This window comes from Fringilla coelebs (assembly GCF_963513975.1).
Source record: "Fringilla coelebs genome assembly, chromosome: 9".
NCBI classification, from domain to species: Eukaryota; Metazoa; Chordata; class Aves; order Passeriformes; family Fringillidae; genus Fringilla; species Fringilla coelebs.
In genome coordinates, this window is record NC_140067.1 from 8763995 (window position 1) to 8780875 (window position 16881).

The 16881-nt window shown below is 50.4% G+C and overlaps 1 protein-coding gene across 1 annotated transcript; it reads left to right on the forward strand.

The window, feature by feature from the left end:
- Positions 1-716: 716 nt before the first annotated feature.
- LOC311156883 (vitamin D3 hydroxylase-associated protein-like) lies at positions 717-11379 on the forward strand (the record flags this gene model as incomplete). Its single annotated transcript, XM_084211190.1, has 15 exons — positions 717-1104; positions 2071-2184; positions 2516-2659; positions 2994-3127; positions 3390-3596; positions 4105-4145; positions 4660-4784; positions 5133-5258; positions 5983-6080; positions 6548-6647; positions 7193-7236; positions 7806-7845; positions 9932-10040; positions 10883-11028; positions 11251-11379. Exons 1-15 carry the CDS (start codon positions 895-897, stop codon positions 11377-11379), a joined length of 1767 nt encoding a protein of 588 aa, XP_084067316.1. The 5' UTR covers positions 717-894.
- Positions 11380-16881: the final 5502 nt, after the last annotated feature.

A 16881-nucleotide genomic window follows, 5' to 3' on the forward strand; every position in this document is an offset into this window, starting at 1 on the left:
CCTGTGGGCTTGCATGTGTTTTACAGCTGAGAGAAGCCCAGTTTATTCAGCCTCTCCTTTTTGCACTAAGCCACAGAACAGTCCTGGGCAGGGGAGCACCCATGGCAAGGGGCAGCTGCTCTGGCTGCATGGCCCAGCTCCTTGGCATTCTGCTGGCTGGAGGAGGGGTTAGAAACAGGAGAGCAGACTCTGGATCCATCAGAGGGGATTTCCCAAAAGTGCTCACCCTCTGATTCAGGTTGCCAAAATGCTTTTCAAAGGCGCTTTTCTTGAAAATGATACAGAGCAATCACTCCTTGAAGGCATCTTCAGAGAGTTCCTCCCACGCTTCATTTCCACAATCACTGTTGCACCTTCCTTCTCTTGGATCTCCCGAGCTCCCATCTCTTCACAGGGACACTTTGACTCCCTACATGAGGGACAGCAGGACTATGTTTTTCCAGGCTCATGGGGCTGCAGGTGATGCTGCCTGAGGGACAGGGGTGGTGGCTGAGCACTGCTTGCTAATGGGCTAAGTGTCCATTAATTACTACACGTGGGTATAGCAGGGCCAGCCCAGAGCTGGGCTCTGCTGGCATTCAGCTCTGTGTGTAGCCAGGTACAGCCACAGCCCCTGGCTGGGGAGACACAGCCCTGGGGACACCCCTGCCTTGGGAAACCCCCCAGGCTGAGAGAGCTGAGCACACTGCTCTGCAGCCTGACCCACAGTGCTGCTCCAGCAGCCAGACCCTTTCAAAGTCCACGCTCTGCAAAGTCCATTCCTGCACTTTGTTAAAGCAGCTCTGCTTCAGAGCTGATCCTGCTCTGTAGGCGAGCACAGTCTGCATTCATCAGCCCTCTGAGGAGTAGGTGGGAGAGCCAGGTGTCTGCAGCTGGCCTTAAGAGACAGAAATCATGACCCAAGAGAGGCTGTGGCAGGTCCTGGACCCGTCCTGGGGAGACCTCCGTGCCCTCTCGGCTCTGCTCTGCAGCTCAGCTGCGGCTGTGGTGCTCCTGAAGTGGCTGGGAAGGAGGCAGGTCCAGCAGAAGATGGAGGAGGCAAGGAGGTCTCGGCATCTGGCCCTGGAGAGAATGGAGAAGGCAGCTCACAGGCTTAAACAAGAGGTAAATTTGGGGTATGTGCAAGGAAGGGATTATAATTTGGATGACCAAAGAAATGGGGGAGCTCTGATCAATCTCTCTGTGAAAGGTGGATGGGGCACGGGCATGTTTTGGAGCATCGCCAGCCCAAGGTTTTGTGAGGGTCATCACCCTCCACTGCCCCAAAAGGCTGTGTAAATTAAGTATTTCTCCATACAGACCCATTGAGGAAATCCTGAGGATGAAAGAAAAGTTGGAGCTTGGGACCTTCTCAATCAGGTCACCACCCCAGACCTCCCACGTCCATTCTCCTCATCCAACCTTACTGCCAAGCCTTTCCTCTCCCATCCTCTTTCTTCTGCCCCTCCATAGGGATCTGTCTGCTCCATCTTCCTCTGAGTACAAGGGGGTTCCACAACCTTACAACATCTGCACATCAGTGACCAAAAGCCATTTCCTCCTGCCCATGCCCGGGTAAAGAAGCACCTGGATTTTAGGAGGTCCGGCCTTTGGAATTGTCTTAAACCCAGAAGAAACACCTCCTTCTGTTCTTTTCTTGGAAGGGAGGTTGCAGACAGCCCACACGCTTTTTTCCCCCCTTGTTAATGATAAATTTTGTAAAACTTTAGCTGGCTGAACTGCTATTCAGTGAGTTAGAGTTAGAAGGGGAGTGAAGGCCTGTAAGAGAGTAAACAGAGACAGGTCTAACCACTCCTACAGGTTCATGCAACTCTCCAGTCAAGGTGCAGCTTTCTGCCTGTTTTGGTTCCAGTTTTATGAACTAAGACTCAGCAAATTCCCCATCTGTAAATTCCCCACTCCAGCACACACAGTGCTCTGTGGGAGGTCTGCATGTTTACAGGGCATAAATCCTAGAATTTTCCACTCAAGGTGATTGCTGGGAAAATGTTAGAATTGGGTATTTGCAGCCTTGACCAACCTTTTTCTGTCCTTTTCTTCCCCCTGTACCCAATTCTCCACCCTTTTCAGAACCCAGGCACCCAGACCTCCCAAATCCTCTCGTTGACAATGGTGGAGCTGGCAGAGAAGCTGAAGGAGGGGTCCCTGTCCCCAGAAAGTGTCCTCTACTCCTACATGGACAAGGTGGGTGATACCTCCAGCATGGCAGAGATGCTGCAGGGCTCTCCTACTGTGGGGCTTTCAAATTAAAAATCAGCTCATTTGATGAGAGAGCCAGAAATGCTGGGGATTGCAATTTTTGATACTGTTATGTCTGAAGGGTGGCTCACAGGCAAATAAGCAGGACAGAATCCAGGGCAGAAAAACATCTCAGAAAGAAACACATTAAGTTCATAGGTAAGATCTCAATAATGCTGAAGTTTTGAGAAGGTTGAAAATTCAGCTTGAAAACTCAATATGTAATGTCTCCTTCCATCCATCCATCTGTCCTGCTGCTCTTCTCTGCTCTGGAGAGGCTTTGGAGGTGAATCAGGAGGTGAACTGTGTGACAGACTTCATTCATGGATGTGAGGATCAGCTCCAGAAACTGAAGAAGCAAAAGGAGAAGGGGCTGCTCTATGGCATTCCCATCAGCATCAAGGACCACATCAACTGCAAGGTGCATCCCCAGTTCCTCTGCCTTTTGCTGTGGGTCTGGGAACAGGCCAGGATGTCCCATCCTCAACAGGACTGGCTAAGAGTTCCCTCAGACAAGGATGTTCTGGGTCCAATATTGTGGGACCAGCAAACCTGTCCTTCTTATGATTACAATTTTGGTTTCTCCAGAAACTTGTAACCTGTTCTGATCTGGTTTTCCCTGGGAGAGTCAAGTCCTGTTCTGCCTCTGAGAAAAGTTAGGTGGGAGCTTTGCCACAAGAGGCATCACGAATTAGGTCTGGTTTTGTCACAGCATCTCTCCTGCACTAAAAAGAGCTTTGTTTCCCATCCCCAAGGGCCACATCTCCTCTGGAGGGATGGTGAAATTTCTGGGCCAAGTGAAGGAAGAAGACAGCATCATTGTCCAGATTCTCAAGCACCAGGGGGGAATCCCCTTTGTGAAAACCAACATCCCACAGACCATGATAAAGTAATGCCATGTTTGCCTTCATGGAAATTCTGTGACTCGTGCCTCTCGCTATCCAAGCTAACCGAGCTCATTATTCCGATCTAAATCGATTTCTCTTGTATTTGATGCCTCTTCCTTCTTAAATTCAGCTGTCCCAACAAATCTGCTTCGTGCCAATGCTACCTGAATTCCACACCCATCCCCACACAGCGCTCTCTGCCCTGCATTTATGGTTTGCAGAGGCAGAAATGCCTCACTCACCCGCTGATCTTCCTCTCCCCAGCTACGACTGCAGCAACCTCATCTTTGGGCAGACCTTGAACCCTCTGAACCCCCAGAAGAGCCCCGGGGGCTCCTCGGGAGGGGAGGCAGCTCTGATCGCAGGGGGAGGCTCCGTCCTGGGCATCGGCTCGGATGTGGCCGGCAGCATCCGCCTGCCCTCCAGCTTCTGCGGGCTCTGCGGCCTCAAACCCACGGGCAACAGGATCAGGTACACCCCAGCTCCTGTCCCCTTCTGCCACTCACTGTGGAGGCTGCAAGGTGTGCATCAAACTGTGGTGGTGCCCGTGGTTTCCTCCAGGGTTAAGTTAGCACTGAACTTGCTCTGTTAATAACACAAGATGACTTCAATCTGTATCACAACAAAGACTTATTCAGTTTTTAATAGCTCTGGCCAAGAAGCTGAAAGCAAATACTGCAGAATGATCTCCTTTTCAGATGTTTGCCAGCCCTTGCTTTGCCTGTAAGAGTTTTCTGTTTATCAGAGGTGGCTTGCCCATAGATAAGGAGTTAGTTGCAGCAGGGAAAAGAGATTAATAAATACTGTCCTTAGCATCTTCCAGACCATGCAAGTCTTCTTCATAGCCTGGAAGTGTCAAGTCTTTGCAGGATCTTTTGCCCTCCTGGATTTGGTTGAGGGCAAATGGGAAGTTTGCAGCTCAGCATGGTGACCTGCTCTCCAGCCTGCTGCTAATCTGCTTCTCCCATTGTGTTCCCAGCAAACAGGGAGTCGTTGGTGCTCTCATGGGAATGCAGTCGGGTAAGTCCATGATGACATGTTGCTACATCAAACCTTTGCCTCTCTATTAAAGCAGCCTCATGCTGTGACGTTTTGCACCATCTGTCCTGATCTGTGTTGTGGCTGGTGTTGGCTGAACCTCAGCAGGATGAAATCAGTGCAATGATGGAATGGAACCAGGCAGTGCAATGCCTGGCCAGAGAGGTGTGAGATGTGCGTGCCAAAGGCCTGGGATGTCTCCCTGGAGATGCTGCCAGGAGACTCTGACAGCTTCAGCTGCAGCCAGGCAGCGTTGGAGGGAAGGCTGCAGCCTTCTCTCCTCACATCTGCAGAAGCCTGGCCCAGGAGCTCATCAGGCTCATTAGGCTGCCTCTGCTCTGAGACTGACAGATCATTCCTGATGGACCTCCTTGCTCATTACCCTCCTTCCCCACTTCTTTTCCTTGACCTGAAACTCCCCCATGCTGGAGCCCCACCAGCAGCTCTGTGCCAGCACCTGGCTGCAGTGACAGGTGACAGCCCTTTGTGCTCGCAGTGACAGGGACGCTGGGGCCCATGGCAAGGGACGTGGACAGCCTGGCCCTGTGCATGAAGGCTCTGCTGTGCCAGGAGATGTTCCAGCTGGACCCCAGCGTGCCCCCCATCCCCTTCGACGAGCAGGTAAGGCTCAGAGGCTCTCCCATGTCTCCACCTGCCCAACAACAGGGAGCAACCTCCAGAAATTCCTAGATTTCCAAGATAGCAAAGAACCAGGGAAACACACACCTTTGTGGACAGAGGATCCCAGCACAAGAAGCAGCCACACAGCAGGGCTGGCAGGCAGGAGGTGCTGTGGAAAAGACCGCACCGAGAACCGCTGCTGTGTTCTGGACAGCGCTGCTTTTCACCCGCCCTGTTCCTCCCATCCTTCCCCCAGCCCAGGAGAGCTCAGCTGGTGCCTCCCTGAGCCCCGGGAGCAGCCCAGTCCTGCTCCTCTCCTGGATGCAATGGGGGCTCCCCTTCTCCCAGGTTTACGCCGGCTCAAAGCCTCTTCGCGTCGGGTACTACGAAGGGGATGGTTACTTCCAGCCCTCGCCCAGCATGAGGAGGGCTGTGCAGCACACGAGGCAGCTCCTCCAGGATGCAGGCCACACGGTGAGTTTCCATGCCTGTGGTTGCCGGGAGCTGTTACCCTGCTCCTGACAAAGTCTGGATGAATCACTTTCCATCTCCGCTTTTGCTCCCGGTAAAAGAGAAAGGCAAATGCAACAGCCTGTTTTCTAAACTGGAGTGATCTTGTTTATATTTCCAGCCTGGCAGATGTGATAATTATGTTCAGATATCTCCATCTCACCCCAAGCACTGTTGTTTCCATCGTGCTTGGTGTTCCCATAAACATCAAGCTCAAAACAGTTTCAGTGTTCCCTCAGCTGTTAAACACAGCTTGTAGATTTCCTAGTGGGTAAGTGGGAAGGAAGTTGGAGCAGTTGACCCTCCAGGGACTGATTTGTGCCTACATTTTTCTGTGGTTCCACAAGTGGAAATTTCTCTATGGCAGCTGCTCCAATGATGCAAAATAATTTCAAGAAAATTTAAAACTGGTGGTTTGAAGTTTCTAAGAATTCTTCTGTAAGAATGTGGAGGAGCGGAGCCTGTGCCAGGTCCCAATGTGTATTAATGACTTGTGTAGGGCTAATGGGAAAGGACAGCAGGCAGATGATAATGAGTCCTTGCTGTCCTAGAGCAGCCAAGGAAAGTGCAAGTCTCCCACCACTTCCCACTGACTTCTGGTGACCCCTGATGGGGCAGGGAGGCTCACAGAGGGCTCTCTGAGTCACTCACCTCTGCTGCCTCTTGGACAGGGATGGTTTTCTTGCAGCTTGTCCCCTTTGCCCCGCCAAAGATTGACTACATGGTGGATGAGCTGTTCACCAGAGGGATTTTCTCAGATGGGGCTGCCCACCTGCTGGACTGCTTGTGAGTAAAACCCTGTGAGATTGCTGCCTGGGCTGTGAAACCTGCAACTGTGAGGCCAGTGGCTGCATCAGCATGTTTGTATTGTGTGTGCAGCCTGAGCAATGAGCAGCAGAGGAGCAGTTTCTGGCAGGGTGACTCTAGCACGAGCAGGCTGGGCGTCCACCCAGCCCCTCTCCCACCTCAGCATGCCAGGGCTGTGCATGGCCCCACCATGGCAAAGCCCCCCAGAACTTTTATGGCCCTGATGACACAGGCAGAAAAGTCCTGATTTATCTGTCCTTTTGCCATGAACATTTATGCCTCAGCATTTATTGCTCAGTGTTTTCTGTTGAACTTGGCAGATTTTTTTCTTCCAGCAACTTCCCTCCAAGACAAACCCTGCCTAGGGAGCAGCTCTGTTGTTCCTGTTGCTCTGTGACTTGTCTACAGGTGACTTGTCCTGACTTTTTCACTCTCTGCTCTTCCAGCAAAGGAGACATGGTGGATCCCAACCTGAAATCCCAGTACAATACCTACAGGCTTCCTGCTCTGGTGAAAAGGATCTTGGCCATCATTTTGAAACCCATAGTAAGTGTGTGGGTGTGTCTCACCTGCGTTATAGGAGATCTGCAAGGTGGGGAGGCTTGCTTGTGCAGGGAGGTAAATTGTACCACCCAGGAATTCTTGGCTGCTTCATGTTAATTGCCTGATGGGCTTCATAATGAAATACATTTAATTTTTTAACCCAAGCTGAACTTATCAAGTGAGTCTGACAGCCTTTACTGCGAGTTTTGCGTGGGGAGGTTGAAATATGATGGGCTGTGAGCATACAGCCCCTCCAGCAATGAGCTCCAGGAGCATGGATATCACTAGCAAGGATCTAAACAGCATTCCCACATCCAGAGGATGATTTCCAGGACTAGTAGTGTGGTCTAGAGCCTCATTTTTAAGAGCTGTAGTGATTAAATGTGTAAATTATTGTGGGAGTAAACCCCCTTCACTGGAACTGGCCCGTCCTTCAGAGCCCCTTCTGCCAGGAGAAGGCAGATGCCCAAAATGCAGTCCCAGGGTAGCCAGCTGTTCCAGCTGCACTGCTGTTGACTAATCCCAGGTGTTTCTCTTCCCTCCAAAAGTACCCACGGATTGCTGGGGATCTCGGCGCCCTCTGTGGAGTGGGGTAAGGCACCCTGGGGTGGCTCTGCAGAGAGGGGATGTGCCTGGCCGTGCCCACCTGCTCCTCAGGGGGATGCCAGCCCTGCCACGGGGCTGGGTGGGTGTGTGCTGCCTCTGCACCACCTGGGCTCAGCATGGCTAATCCAGGGCTGCTCAGCCAGGGGGTGTTTAGGAGCTTAAGGATCCTCAGAGTGACAGGGCCAGGATGACTCCCTGGAGATCAGCACAGGGAGATAAGGGCTGTTTTCCCTGTCTGGGTGCCAAGCTGATGCAGAGGTCTCTGCCTGCACGTGCAGTGTGGTGTGAGGCACCTGCACCTCCAAGACAGGCACAGACACAGCGAACTGGTAGCAAATGGATTTGGAGCACTGATTGTTATCCAGGTCTTCTGTCATGCTTTAACAAAAGCTCTTTTGATGTACCTGTAAGCAGGTGTGCAGCAGGGGATCAGCTGGGTGGTACCATTGCTTATTCCCAGAAGGATCATGCAGTTACCTTAAAAATGGGCTGTCTGTGCATTTTCTTAATTGCTTTCTGTTGTCACAAAGCTCATTAATTCTGTCACCTTTCCAGGTCTGCCAAGAACCTCTGGGATCAGCATAGAGCAGTGGCGGTAATGTGACTTTATTTTTCTTTCTATAGTCAGAGGTCTCCAAAGTTTCTAAGCATTTGCTTTGCACTCAGTGATGGCCTTGGGGTTGGAAATTACTCACCATAGTTTGCCCTGCCCTGTCTAAGCAAAAACAGCATGAGAACAGCCAGTAAAAATGAGGCTTCACTTTGTCTTTTCTGTCTCTTGTTGTGAATTCTTCATTTCAGGTATTAGGTGTTACTGTTCTGACCTGAGGCCATCTGCTTGAACTATCAAGCAGAGACATTAGGAGCCAAAAATTTGATATATGAACCCTGTGACTTAGGTAGCTTCCTTATGAACTCATTTGAGATCGGGAACCTCAGACAGGAAGCTTTTTCCTGGACAACTGCATCCCGTGCTGCCACAAGCTGACCAGGTTCCTCTTTTAAATCAGCTGAGTTTTATGTTTCAATTTGGTTTTATGGACTGCCTCCTCTTGTCTCTGCTCTGATGGTTGGAAACCTCCATGTTTCCTTTGCTCTTTACTCCCTTCCAGTTTATCCTTATTTTATTTTTGTCCTTGGGTTTAAATAGCACCTCTCCTCTCTGGTATTTTCCGCTGCCTCTGTCTATTTATAGAGAGTATCCTCTTTCAGCTGGTGTTTTGCAACGCTGAGGAGGCTGTTTTGGTGTCCTCCCACAAGACAGGATCTGTGTTCCCTGGGACACCCTCACAATCCTCCCTGAGGAGCAGCATCCCCCCAGCCTGCACCACCAGCCTCTCTCAGTGCCACCCACTCCATGGATGTGCACTGAGGTCTGACAAATTATAGGGCAGAGGAAAAACTCCTAAAAAGCAGCCTGGTCACTGGTGGGAGTGTTTGAAATGAAATGGGCATGGGGTTTTTTTAAGGTGAAAACAGATTCCTCTCCCATTCCTGAAAAAACCCCCGCAGAAAACCAAACCCAACAAATAAACACAAAAAAACCCAAGACAGACAAACCAACAAAACACACACGAAAAAGAGTCACCACAAAAACAAGCAAGCAAACAAACAAAAAGCCAAAAAGAAAACACTTTAGAAGATCTGAAAGCTTCAGAGATATTTTGAATTGTTACAGCTCAGTGAAACCATATTCACATGTTTTCATCTGCTGCAAACAAGAGCCGATTCAAAACTTTTGGCTAGTGACCCGCTTTTCTCTCAGGGAAAAAAAAAAAATCAGGTTAGCTGCAGTGACTGTATTTCCTGGAAACACATCTCATTTGTTGAAGTTTCAGCAGGAAGGATCTCAGACTGCAGGTGGAAATTGAGGTCAGACTAGAAATAGCCCCAAGGCCGGGCCTTTTGTGAGAGAGCTGGAAGAGTCTTGCACAGAAAACTTGCTGTGAAAGGGTTGTGCAGGACAGGGGCTGGGCCATGGCACAGATGTGTCCCTGTAGCCAGGAAATGGCTGCAGAAAGAACTGTGGTTCCATCTGTGTCTGTTTGCTAAGACAAAGTGGGACATCTCTTTGGGGATGGATTCATTCATTGCCTCATGTTCAGCAAAGCTGTGCCAAACCAGACTGCAGATCTGGATCACTCCTGGAGCTGCAGTGCAATCCTGAAGCTGTGCCTCCTGTGTTGTGGGGGATGTCCTGGGGCTTGCCCAAATGTCTCTTGCTCCTTCCTTTCCTTACCTGTATCCTCATGCAGAATGAAGGAAGGTTTTGTGGAAGTCTTTTGGCTTCATGTTTTTTAATACTTATACCAGAATAACCAAAGCCTTTAGGAAATACGACTTTTTAGTCACCCAGACAAACTGCTGTTGATCTCCATTCAATATAATTCTAAAACAAAGCTGATCATGGAAAGGACTGGGTTAATACTCAAATAAATCAGTTCTGAAACACGCACCTAGCATTAATGTCTAGGTCTGGGCAGCATATGGTATTCTGACAGGAAACCTAAAAATGGAAGAACAAACTCCCTTGACCCTTTCAAAGCACAGTTCAGATTTTATCTTACATAATTTTTCTGTTGTATCCAGGAAGACTTTCTCCCTCCTTTTCCTGTGTCAGCATTGATCTGCCACTGCTGTCCAGCAGACACCCCTGACACCCTCTGTGCCTCTCCCTCCAGGCTTACCGCAGGGAGTTCATCCAGAAGTGGAGGCAGCTGAGGCTGGATGTGATCCTCTGTCCCGTGCTGGGGCCTGCCTTCAACCATGGCTACGCTGGGAAGCTCTTTGGTAATGTCCCTGAGGAGCCTGCCCCCAGCCAGGGTGTGTTGGTGGGCAGAGCTGCAGCAGGACACGCGGGTCCTAAGGACATTTCCCAAACCATGCGCGGCGCTGGCTCTGCCCTCGGGGAGAAAGCAAAGGGGAGGCTCTGGGTGGGTCTTGTCACAGCCCACCTGGTCTGAGCTGAAGATGTGGGGATAATTCTGGGGCAGCAATAAGTGGTCCCTCTGTCCCAGGTGATCGTGGGTGAGTTCTTGCTGTTTTTCTGCTGCAGAAAGCCCCAGAGCTGCTTCTGCAGCAGAGAGGGGCAGTGGGGACAGCTGTGGTACAGGATTTGTGTCCACAGGACAGCTGTGGTAGATTTTGGTACAGCACCAGGCTCTTTTGGATGCGGCTGTCTCACATTTCCCAAGACTCCACAAACAGCAGGAAGGCTCATTGCTTGTGACTTGCAGAAAAACACCTTTTTTTATCACTTCCAGCAAGTCAGGGTCCTCCATCCCTCTAGCCATGACCTTTTGGGGTCCAAAATCCCCACGGTGATGTTACATAACTGGATATCAGGAATATCTTGAAAAGATAGTTGGGATTTTTCCCCAGGGGTACATGCAGACTCTGAATTGGTCCCTCACTGAGCGAATCTAATCTCCCCACGAGTGACAGGTGAATGCACAGGTCACTGTGCTCTCTGTCACCCAAACCTCTCCATCAGAAGTCCCTTTGAGGCAGCGTGTTTCCAGGGCCTCCTCTGGACCAGCAACTCCGCAATTCCTGCAGCTCAGGTTACCATCTGAAGGTCATTGCTGACCCAGCACATTAAATTTTGTTATTTTGCATGCTCTGTGCCCCAGCTGCAACCTCCTACACCCATCTGTACAACGTGCTGGACTTCCCTGCTGGGGTGGTGCCGGTCAGCACGGTCACGGGAGCCGACGAGGAAGAGCTGAAGCGCTACCGAGGGCACTACGGAGACCCCTGGGACAGGAGGCTGAGAGAGGTCAGCAGGAAAAGAGCTCAAGTGTTAGAACCAGCCGAGTGACACCTGTGGGACACGGTCCCAAGGCTGGTGTCCATCTCCAGAGGGAGTGGGAGCTTGTTTAGCAGCGCAGTTTGCTGTTCCAGCCTGGCAGCTGTGCCCTCGCTCGCCTCGCCCTGCCCTCCCTTCCTGCCCTGTCCCTGCCCTGGTGCCCTGACTCAGCACTGTCCTGAACCCTTGCAGGCTGTGTCAGGAGCCGTGGGGATGCCCGTGGCCGTGCAGTGCGTGGCCCTGCCCTGGCAGGAGGAGCTGTGCCTGCGCTTCATGAAGGAGGTGGAGGCTCTTGCCCGTGGCGCCAAGAGAAGTGTGTGATTTCGGGGAGCCAGCCTCCAGTGGGATGGCTTTTCACTCCCTGCCACCTTCCACCTGATGTGAAGTAAAGTAGAGAGTGAGTTGAAAACTCTGAGCTAATGTTCTAATAAAGTGGCACTAAATTCTGTTTAAAAGTAATCAGCAGAAATCTCATCTCTGTCTAAATTGTCCTTTGTTGTTAAACTGAGCCAAAAAAAAACAAAAGAAAGGAGTTAATGCCGGACCAAAGGGATCCAATAACAACAGTTTAATATTATTTATTGTATGGTGTGAGATCAAAGAGCTGTTTATTGCAATATTTTACTTCCAACAGTGGGCAGGAGCAGATGTTTGTGGGAGAGTAAAACCTGGTAAGTGCAGGATTCCCCCTCTGGCTGTGCCATTGTTTGGCCAAGAGACTTTTTGGCAAAGGCTTGCAGTCAGCCCATGGGTTTAAATAGCTGCCAAGAGAGCTCTCCTCCACAAACTTGTCCCCTTCCTGAACTCATTTGCTGTCTAGATCTCCACACCATCCAGCAGTTCAGCTGTGCAGGGAGTCCTGCAAAACATAATGTTCTCTGTTTAACCATAAGCTGAGAGAAATGTTAGCTGGTCTGTCATCACTCCTGCTCCTCATTATTTCTTCCAGTTAAGCAGTGGGAAAATATGGGAGTTTATTGCCCACAAACACTTCAGGGAAAACTGAGAAAGCATTTCTGTGGCTACACTTAGGCCATTCCACTGCTTGGTGCTTCCAGCCACAGCCTGATAATTTGTGCTGTTTCTCGACCCAACCTTTACTCTCAAGGTGGAAGAAGAGGCTGGAGGACAAAGGGGGAGTGATGAAGGAGATGCAACAAGCAAGTGTGTGTTGAAATAAGGCTCGATCATTAGCAATGCTCATTAGGGTGATTCCTTCCCCAAGCGTGCCGGGACAGAGACAGAGAAGGGGTGACCCTGCCCTTGGTGCTCATCTGCCGCCCTGGGGCTGTGCAGGGATGCTGCAGTCATCCAGCAGCAGGTCTGAGTCACACGGAGTGTGACAGTCACGCAGCCTGAGTCACCCCCTCTGACCCGTGCCATGGCACACCCTGCCCCGAGGAGATGCTCTGCCCCGGCAGGATGCTGCTGGGGGCACCAGCCACGGAGCCCGGCCTGGGGACAGCCTGCGGAGTGACCCTGAGCCTCTCAGGCCAGGAGCAAGGGGTCTCTGGCTGTCCTCTCAAAGGGAAGGTGGGAGCTCTCCATTAAATAAGAGATCTGCCCAGGTAGCATCGCTGGCTAGACCTGAGCGTGCACAGAGCTTGTTTTGCAAGGAGAGGTCTGTGTCCGTCACTCCTGTGTCCCTCCATATCTTTGCAAGGCTGAACCAAGTGAAAAAGTCCTGTTTCTAAAAGGAATTTCTGTTGCTATTGAGTAAGAAAGTGCACAGACTCACCAGAAGGGTGGTTTGCACAGCAGCAGCTTTAATACCAAAGTTTTCTCTTTTATAGACTGTTTGATACATACAGACCAGATTGGCCAATCAATCAATTTCATCTGATTGGCTAATTACCAAAACACCTTTCTTATTAACAATCTTTTAGAAGAACAGGAAAACAGAGAGTAGGAAAACACCACCTGCAGGTTGTTCACAATAACAAGCTAACACAGTTTCTCTACAATTCCCTAAAGTCTCACAAGTCAGCCGTGAGAAAACCTGTCTGATTTTCTTGCTCTCTGACCAGGCTGTCACAAATTTCCACCACATCCACAAATTTCTCCAGGCATACTTGTGCTCTGCATTCCAGCTGCTCCTTGTGGATGGCTCTGGAAGAGGTTTGCTGTTCCTCCTGCTGTCCTCTCTCCTGCCCCAAGGCAGTCACTAGATCTCAGGATTCTGCAGCACTCTCTCCAGACCCAGCAGCCAAAGGGAATTTCTGCTGGGACCCAGCAGATGCTGCAGTAGAGAGTGTGGATGCTCACACAACACTCTCCTGGCACTGAAGGGGATGAGGTAGAGAAGACATCCAGAAGAACGTTGGAAAAGTGTGAGGGAAATAAGATACATGTTTGGACCTGAGTTAGGGGTCTGTTCAGTAATTTAGAGATCAGGTAAATACCTCAGCTGGGCAGACAGCAAAGCACCTTCCTGGTAAAATTTAGGGCCCTTCTCCAGCCAGGTTGTTCATGACATCAGCTGCCATTGCTGCACCAGTGTAGGGGAAAGTGGGGAGGGTGATGCTGAGAGCACTCTGGTGAGGCCAGGAGCTGAAACACCAGCAGAGAAAGGCCTTGGGCAGGGCATAACTTCGAGTTCTCAGCAGAGTTCTTCCTGCAGGCCTCCTCCAAGCTGGAAGAAGGATGTCAGCCCCTTCCACACCCTCCAGCCCAGCGCTGCTGTATGCAGCTCCTTCCCAAGGGTGCTGGCTGGGGCTGTGCAGCCCTTGCAGCCCTGCACCGTGTGTTTGCAGAGTGCTTGTCCAGCTGCCCAGCACTGACCAAAGTCCAGGCTGTGGTCTGACCCAGAGAATTATGTGCAAATCTGACTGGGACAAAAGGGCTTTGTTTTTACCAGTTTCTTTCATCTTTAGCACAATATCCCAGTTGTGGTCTTTAAACCTTGTTCCTCCCTCTTGATTTTAATAATTTAAATCTGCCCTCCTTAATCCACATTTCATTCTGTGGCCAGATAAATAACCAGGCAAGTTTAACAGACTGAGGCATCATAAAATCCAGGGTATTTATTTGGTTTTACTTTATTTCACAGGACTTTTTCTTTAGTTTGCTGTTCACATTGTTGCATAATCACAACACCGGGAGCAAATAAAACAGAACATGAGTGGTTAGAGGGGGTCAGTTGTTCCCTGACAGCATCCAAAACACACAGAGCTCTGTGTGTAGCAGGCAGTGGCAGAGAAAATCAGGGACACAAACATTCCCAGGATCCCAGATATTCCCTTCAAAGAAGTGTCAAGGAAGGTGGTAGTTGCAGAAGCTTAAAGCAAATGTTCAAAAAGCAGGTGAAACAAAACACCTGAATATAGCAAGGCTCACCCTTGAAACACAACAGAAAAAGCAAGAATTAGGGTTGGTAACTCTTTCACTCTGAAAGCTGTTTACTGCACAAATCCTCACCCCTCCCAGCAGGGTCTCACCCTGCTGGCTCTTTGTTTTGCTTCTTTCCTGTCACTGTTCTGCAGCTTCCTACATCCCCTGCTTGCCCAGGGGAGACCAGTGAAAGCCCAGCTTCCTGCTGCAAGATTTATGCCCAGTCATGGAGCAGCTGGGAGCATCCCAGTCCCTCACCATCAGGGCACTGAAGCCACAGCTGTCACTCAGTGGGGACAGACCTGTGCCAGACACCAGAGACGATGGAAGAAACAGGAATGCTCCTGGACTTCTGGTGAAGAACCACCAGCTCTCTGCAGTGCCCTTTCTGATCATGTCCCTGCCTTGCTGGACAAGCTCTAAATAGGATTCCTACAACCTCCCCCCAGCTCAACTTGGCTGTGGGAAAACTGAAGGAAAATAGTGCAATACCCAGAAAGTATTGGGAAAAATGTAGGGATGGTCAGGGGAGAAAGCAGCCCCGCTGTCAGAGGTCTGAGGGCTGCTGTGGGACTTCTCTTTTCCCATCCTATCACAGTTTATTCAGGAAAAGCCAACAGGGTCCTGGCTGGGCAATGTGAAAAAGGGTTATTAGGGACAGACCCTCACCTTTCAACTGATGTCCTTGGTGTTTGGAAAGTTGCAGCTTAGGTAGGGGAAAGTTTCTCAGCAGCTCTTATGTTCTGTGAGTGCTGGTGGAGCTGGACTGGAACTGAGGAAAGTGTTATTCTTCCAATGGATATTCCAGGCTGAAATGAGTCAGAAACTGGAGAGTTCCCAGAAAACATTCATTCACCCTCTGAGCCAACTTGAACAAGTTCCCCAGAGGGGTCCAGCCCATTTCACTATGATTTCAGTATTTTGTAAAATGTCCTTAAAATTCTTTCAGAGCAGCATAGTTAACGTGCCTCATTTTGTAAATAGTTTTGAAAAGTGCATCAGAGTGTTTGATTATAAAGACATCCACCCAAGACACAGCTGTCAGGATTTATTCTTTGTCATTTCAAACAGAATGGGGTCAAAGCTGAGAAAAATGTTTCTTACCAATTTAGGGAAAAAACAGTTCAGTTATAAGAATTTCAGAAAAGACCCAGCCTGCTTGAGAGCTGAACCTGCTGGGAGTGAATCAGTGCAGTTTTGAATCATTTCAATCAAAGGTGGTGCTGGGGACAGGAGGGGACACTGACTTGGTTTAAGTGCCTTTTTCTGGGGTGGTCACAGTGAAGGGCATGTTGTGGATGCCACAATGAAACCCCAGAGCAGCTGTTACAGGCTGACTCTCCTCCTGAAAAGGGTCATGGCTTTCATCTGAGCTCCGCCAGTGGGTTTGACCTTGGTCTCAGACCAGTTCAGGGGACAAAATCAATGTGGAGAAGTGAATATTGACCTGCAAGTCAGGCTGGTCTGTCTCTGCTGTGGAGATTCCACTTGGGACATCCCTCTACTTCCCTCCTTCAGGTTCCCCTGGATTTGTGGCCTTGTGGTGGCAGGAGGAGCCACACCTCGGATTCACGAAGGATGTGGAGATGCCGGCACACTGATAGGAGAAGGGTTTTCCCCAGCAGCATCCAGCCATCTGGAAATGCAGCTGTGCCTGCTGAAAAACGTGCCCTTTGAAATGCCAGGTCAGTCCAGACACAGCTGTGTCTGTCTGTGTTAAACATTCACCAAGGGTCTAAAGGGCAGGATCGGGGCACAGATCCCAGAGCACAGGAGGATGTGGGAGGATGTGGGAGGATGTGGGAGCCTGATGCCCTGACACTTCCCAGCACAGAGAGAAAACCCTCCCACATCTGCTCAGCCCATCACAGAGCTTGTGGCGCTGTCACACAGGCAAAGAGCCCACCTCTGCCTCAGGAAGCGCTTTCATGGATTCCTGGAGGCTGGATGAGGACTGGGACAGAGCTGGGCACTGCTCTCATGCATCACTCTGTACCTTCTGGAAGCTCCTCCTGCAGCCAGCACCATGGAGCAGGAGCAGGATGAGCTGCAGGCATCTTCCCAAGCTGCAGCTCTTTCCACCCCAGCGGTGCCAGAGCTGAGGGGGCACCCCCCAAGGAAGGGTGCCCCTGGGATGGACACAGGAAAAGGCCAGCTCAGTTTGTTACCAAATTGCTGCTGGCTCCAGAATGTTTCCTTGAGGACACCCAAGACAGATTTGTTCAGAGTCCATGAATTTCCCTAGTTAAGAACTAAGATAAGAACATTCCCAGCTGACACAAATTGTGACAGAAAGCAGCAGTAAACTCTTACAACTGCTGAGAAGGGACGTGACAATGGAAAACTGAGCCCTAGAGGACCACTCAGCCCTAAGGGGAGAGGGCTCTTCAGCCTGCATTCCAGATCCAGTTCCACACTCTGCTGGAAGCCTGCAGAGCTTTGCAATGCACGATCCATAGCTGCCCGAGCACTTTTCCCAGGGAGGGGCCCAAT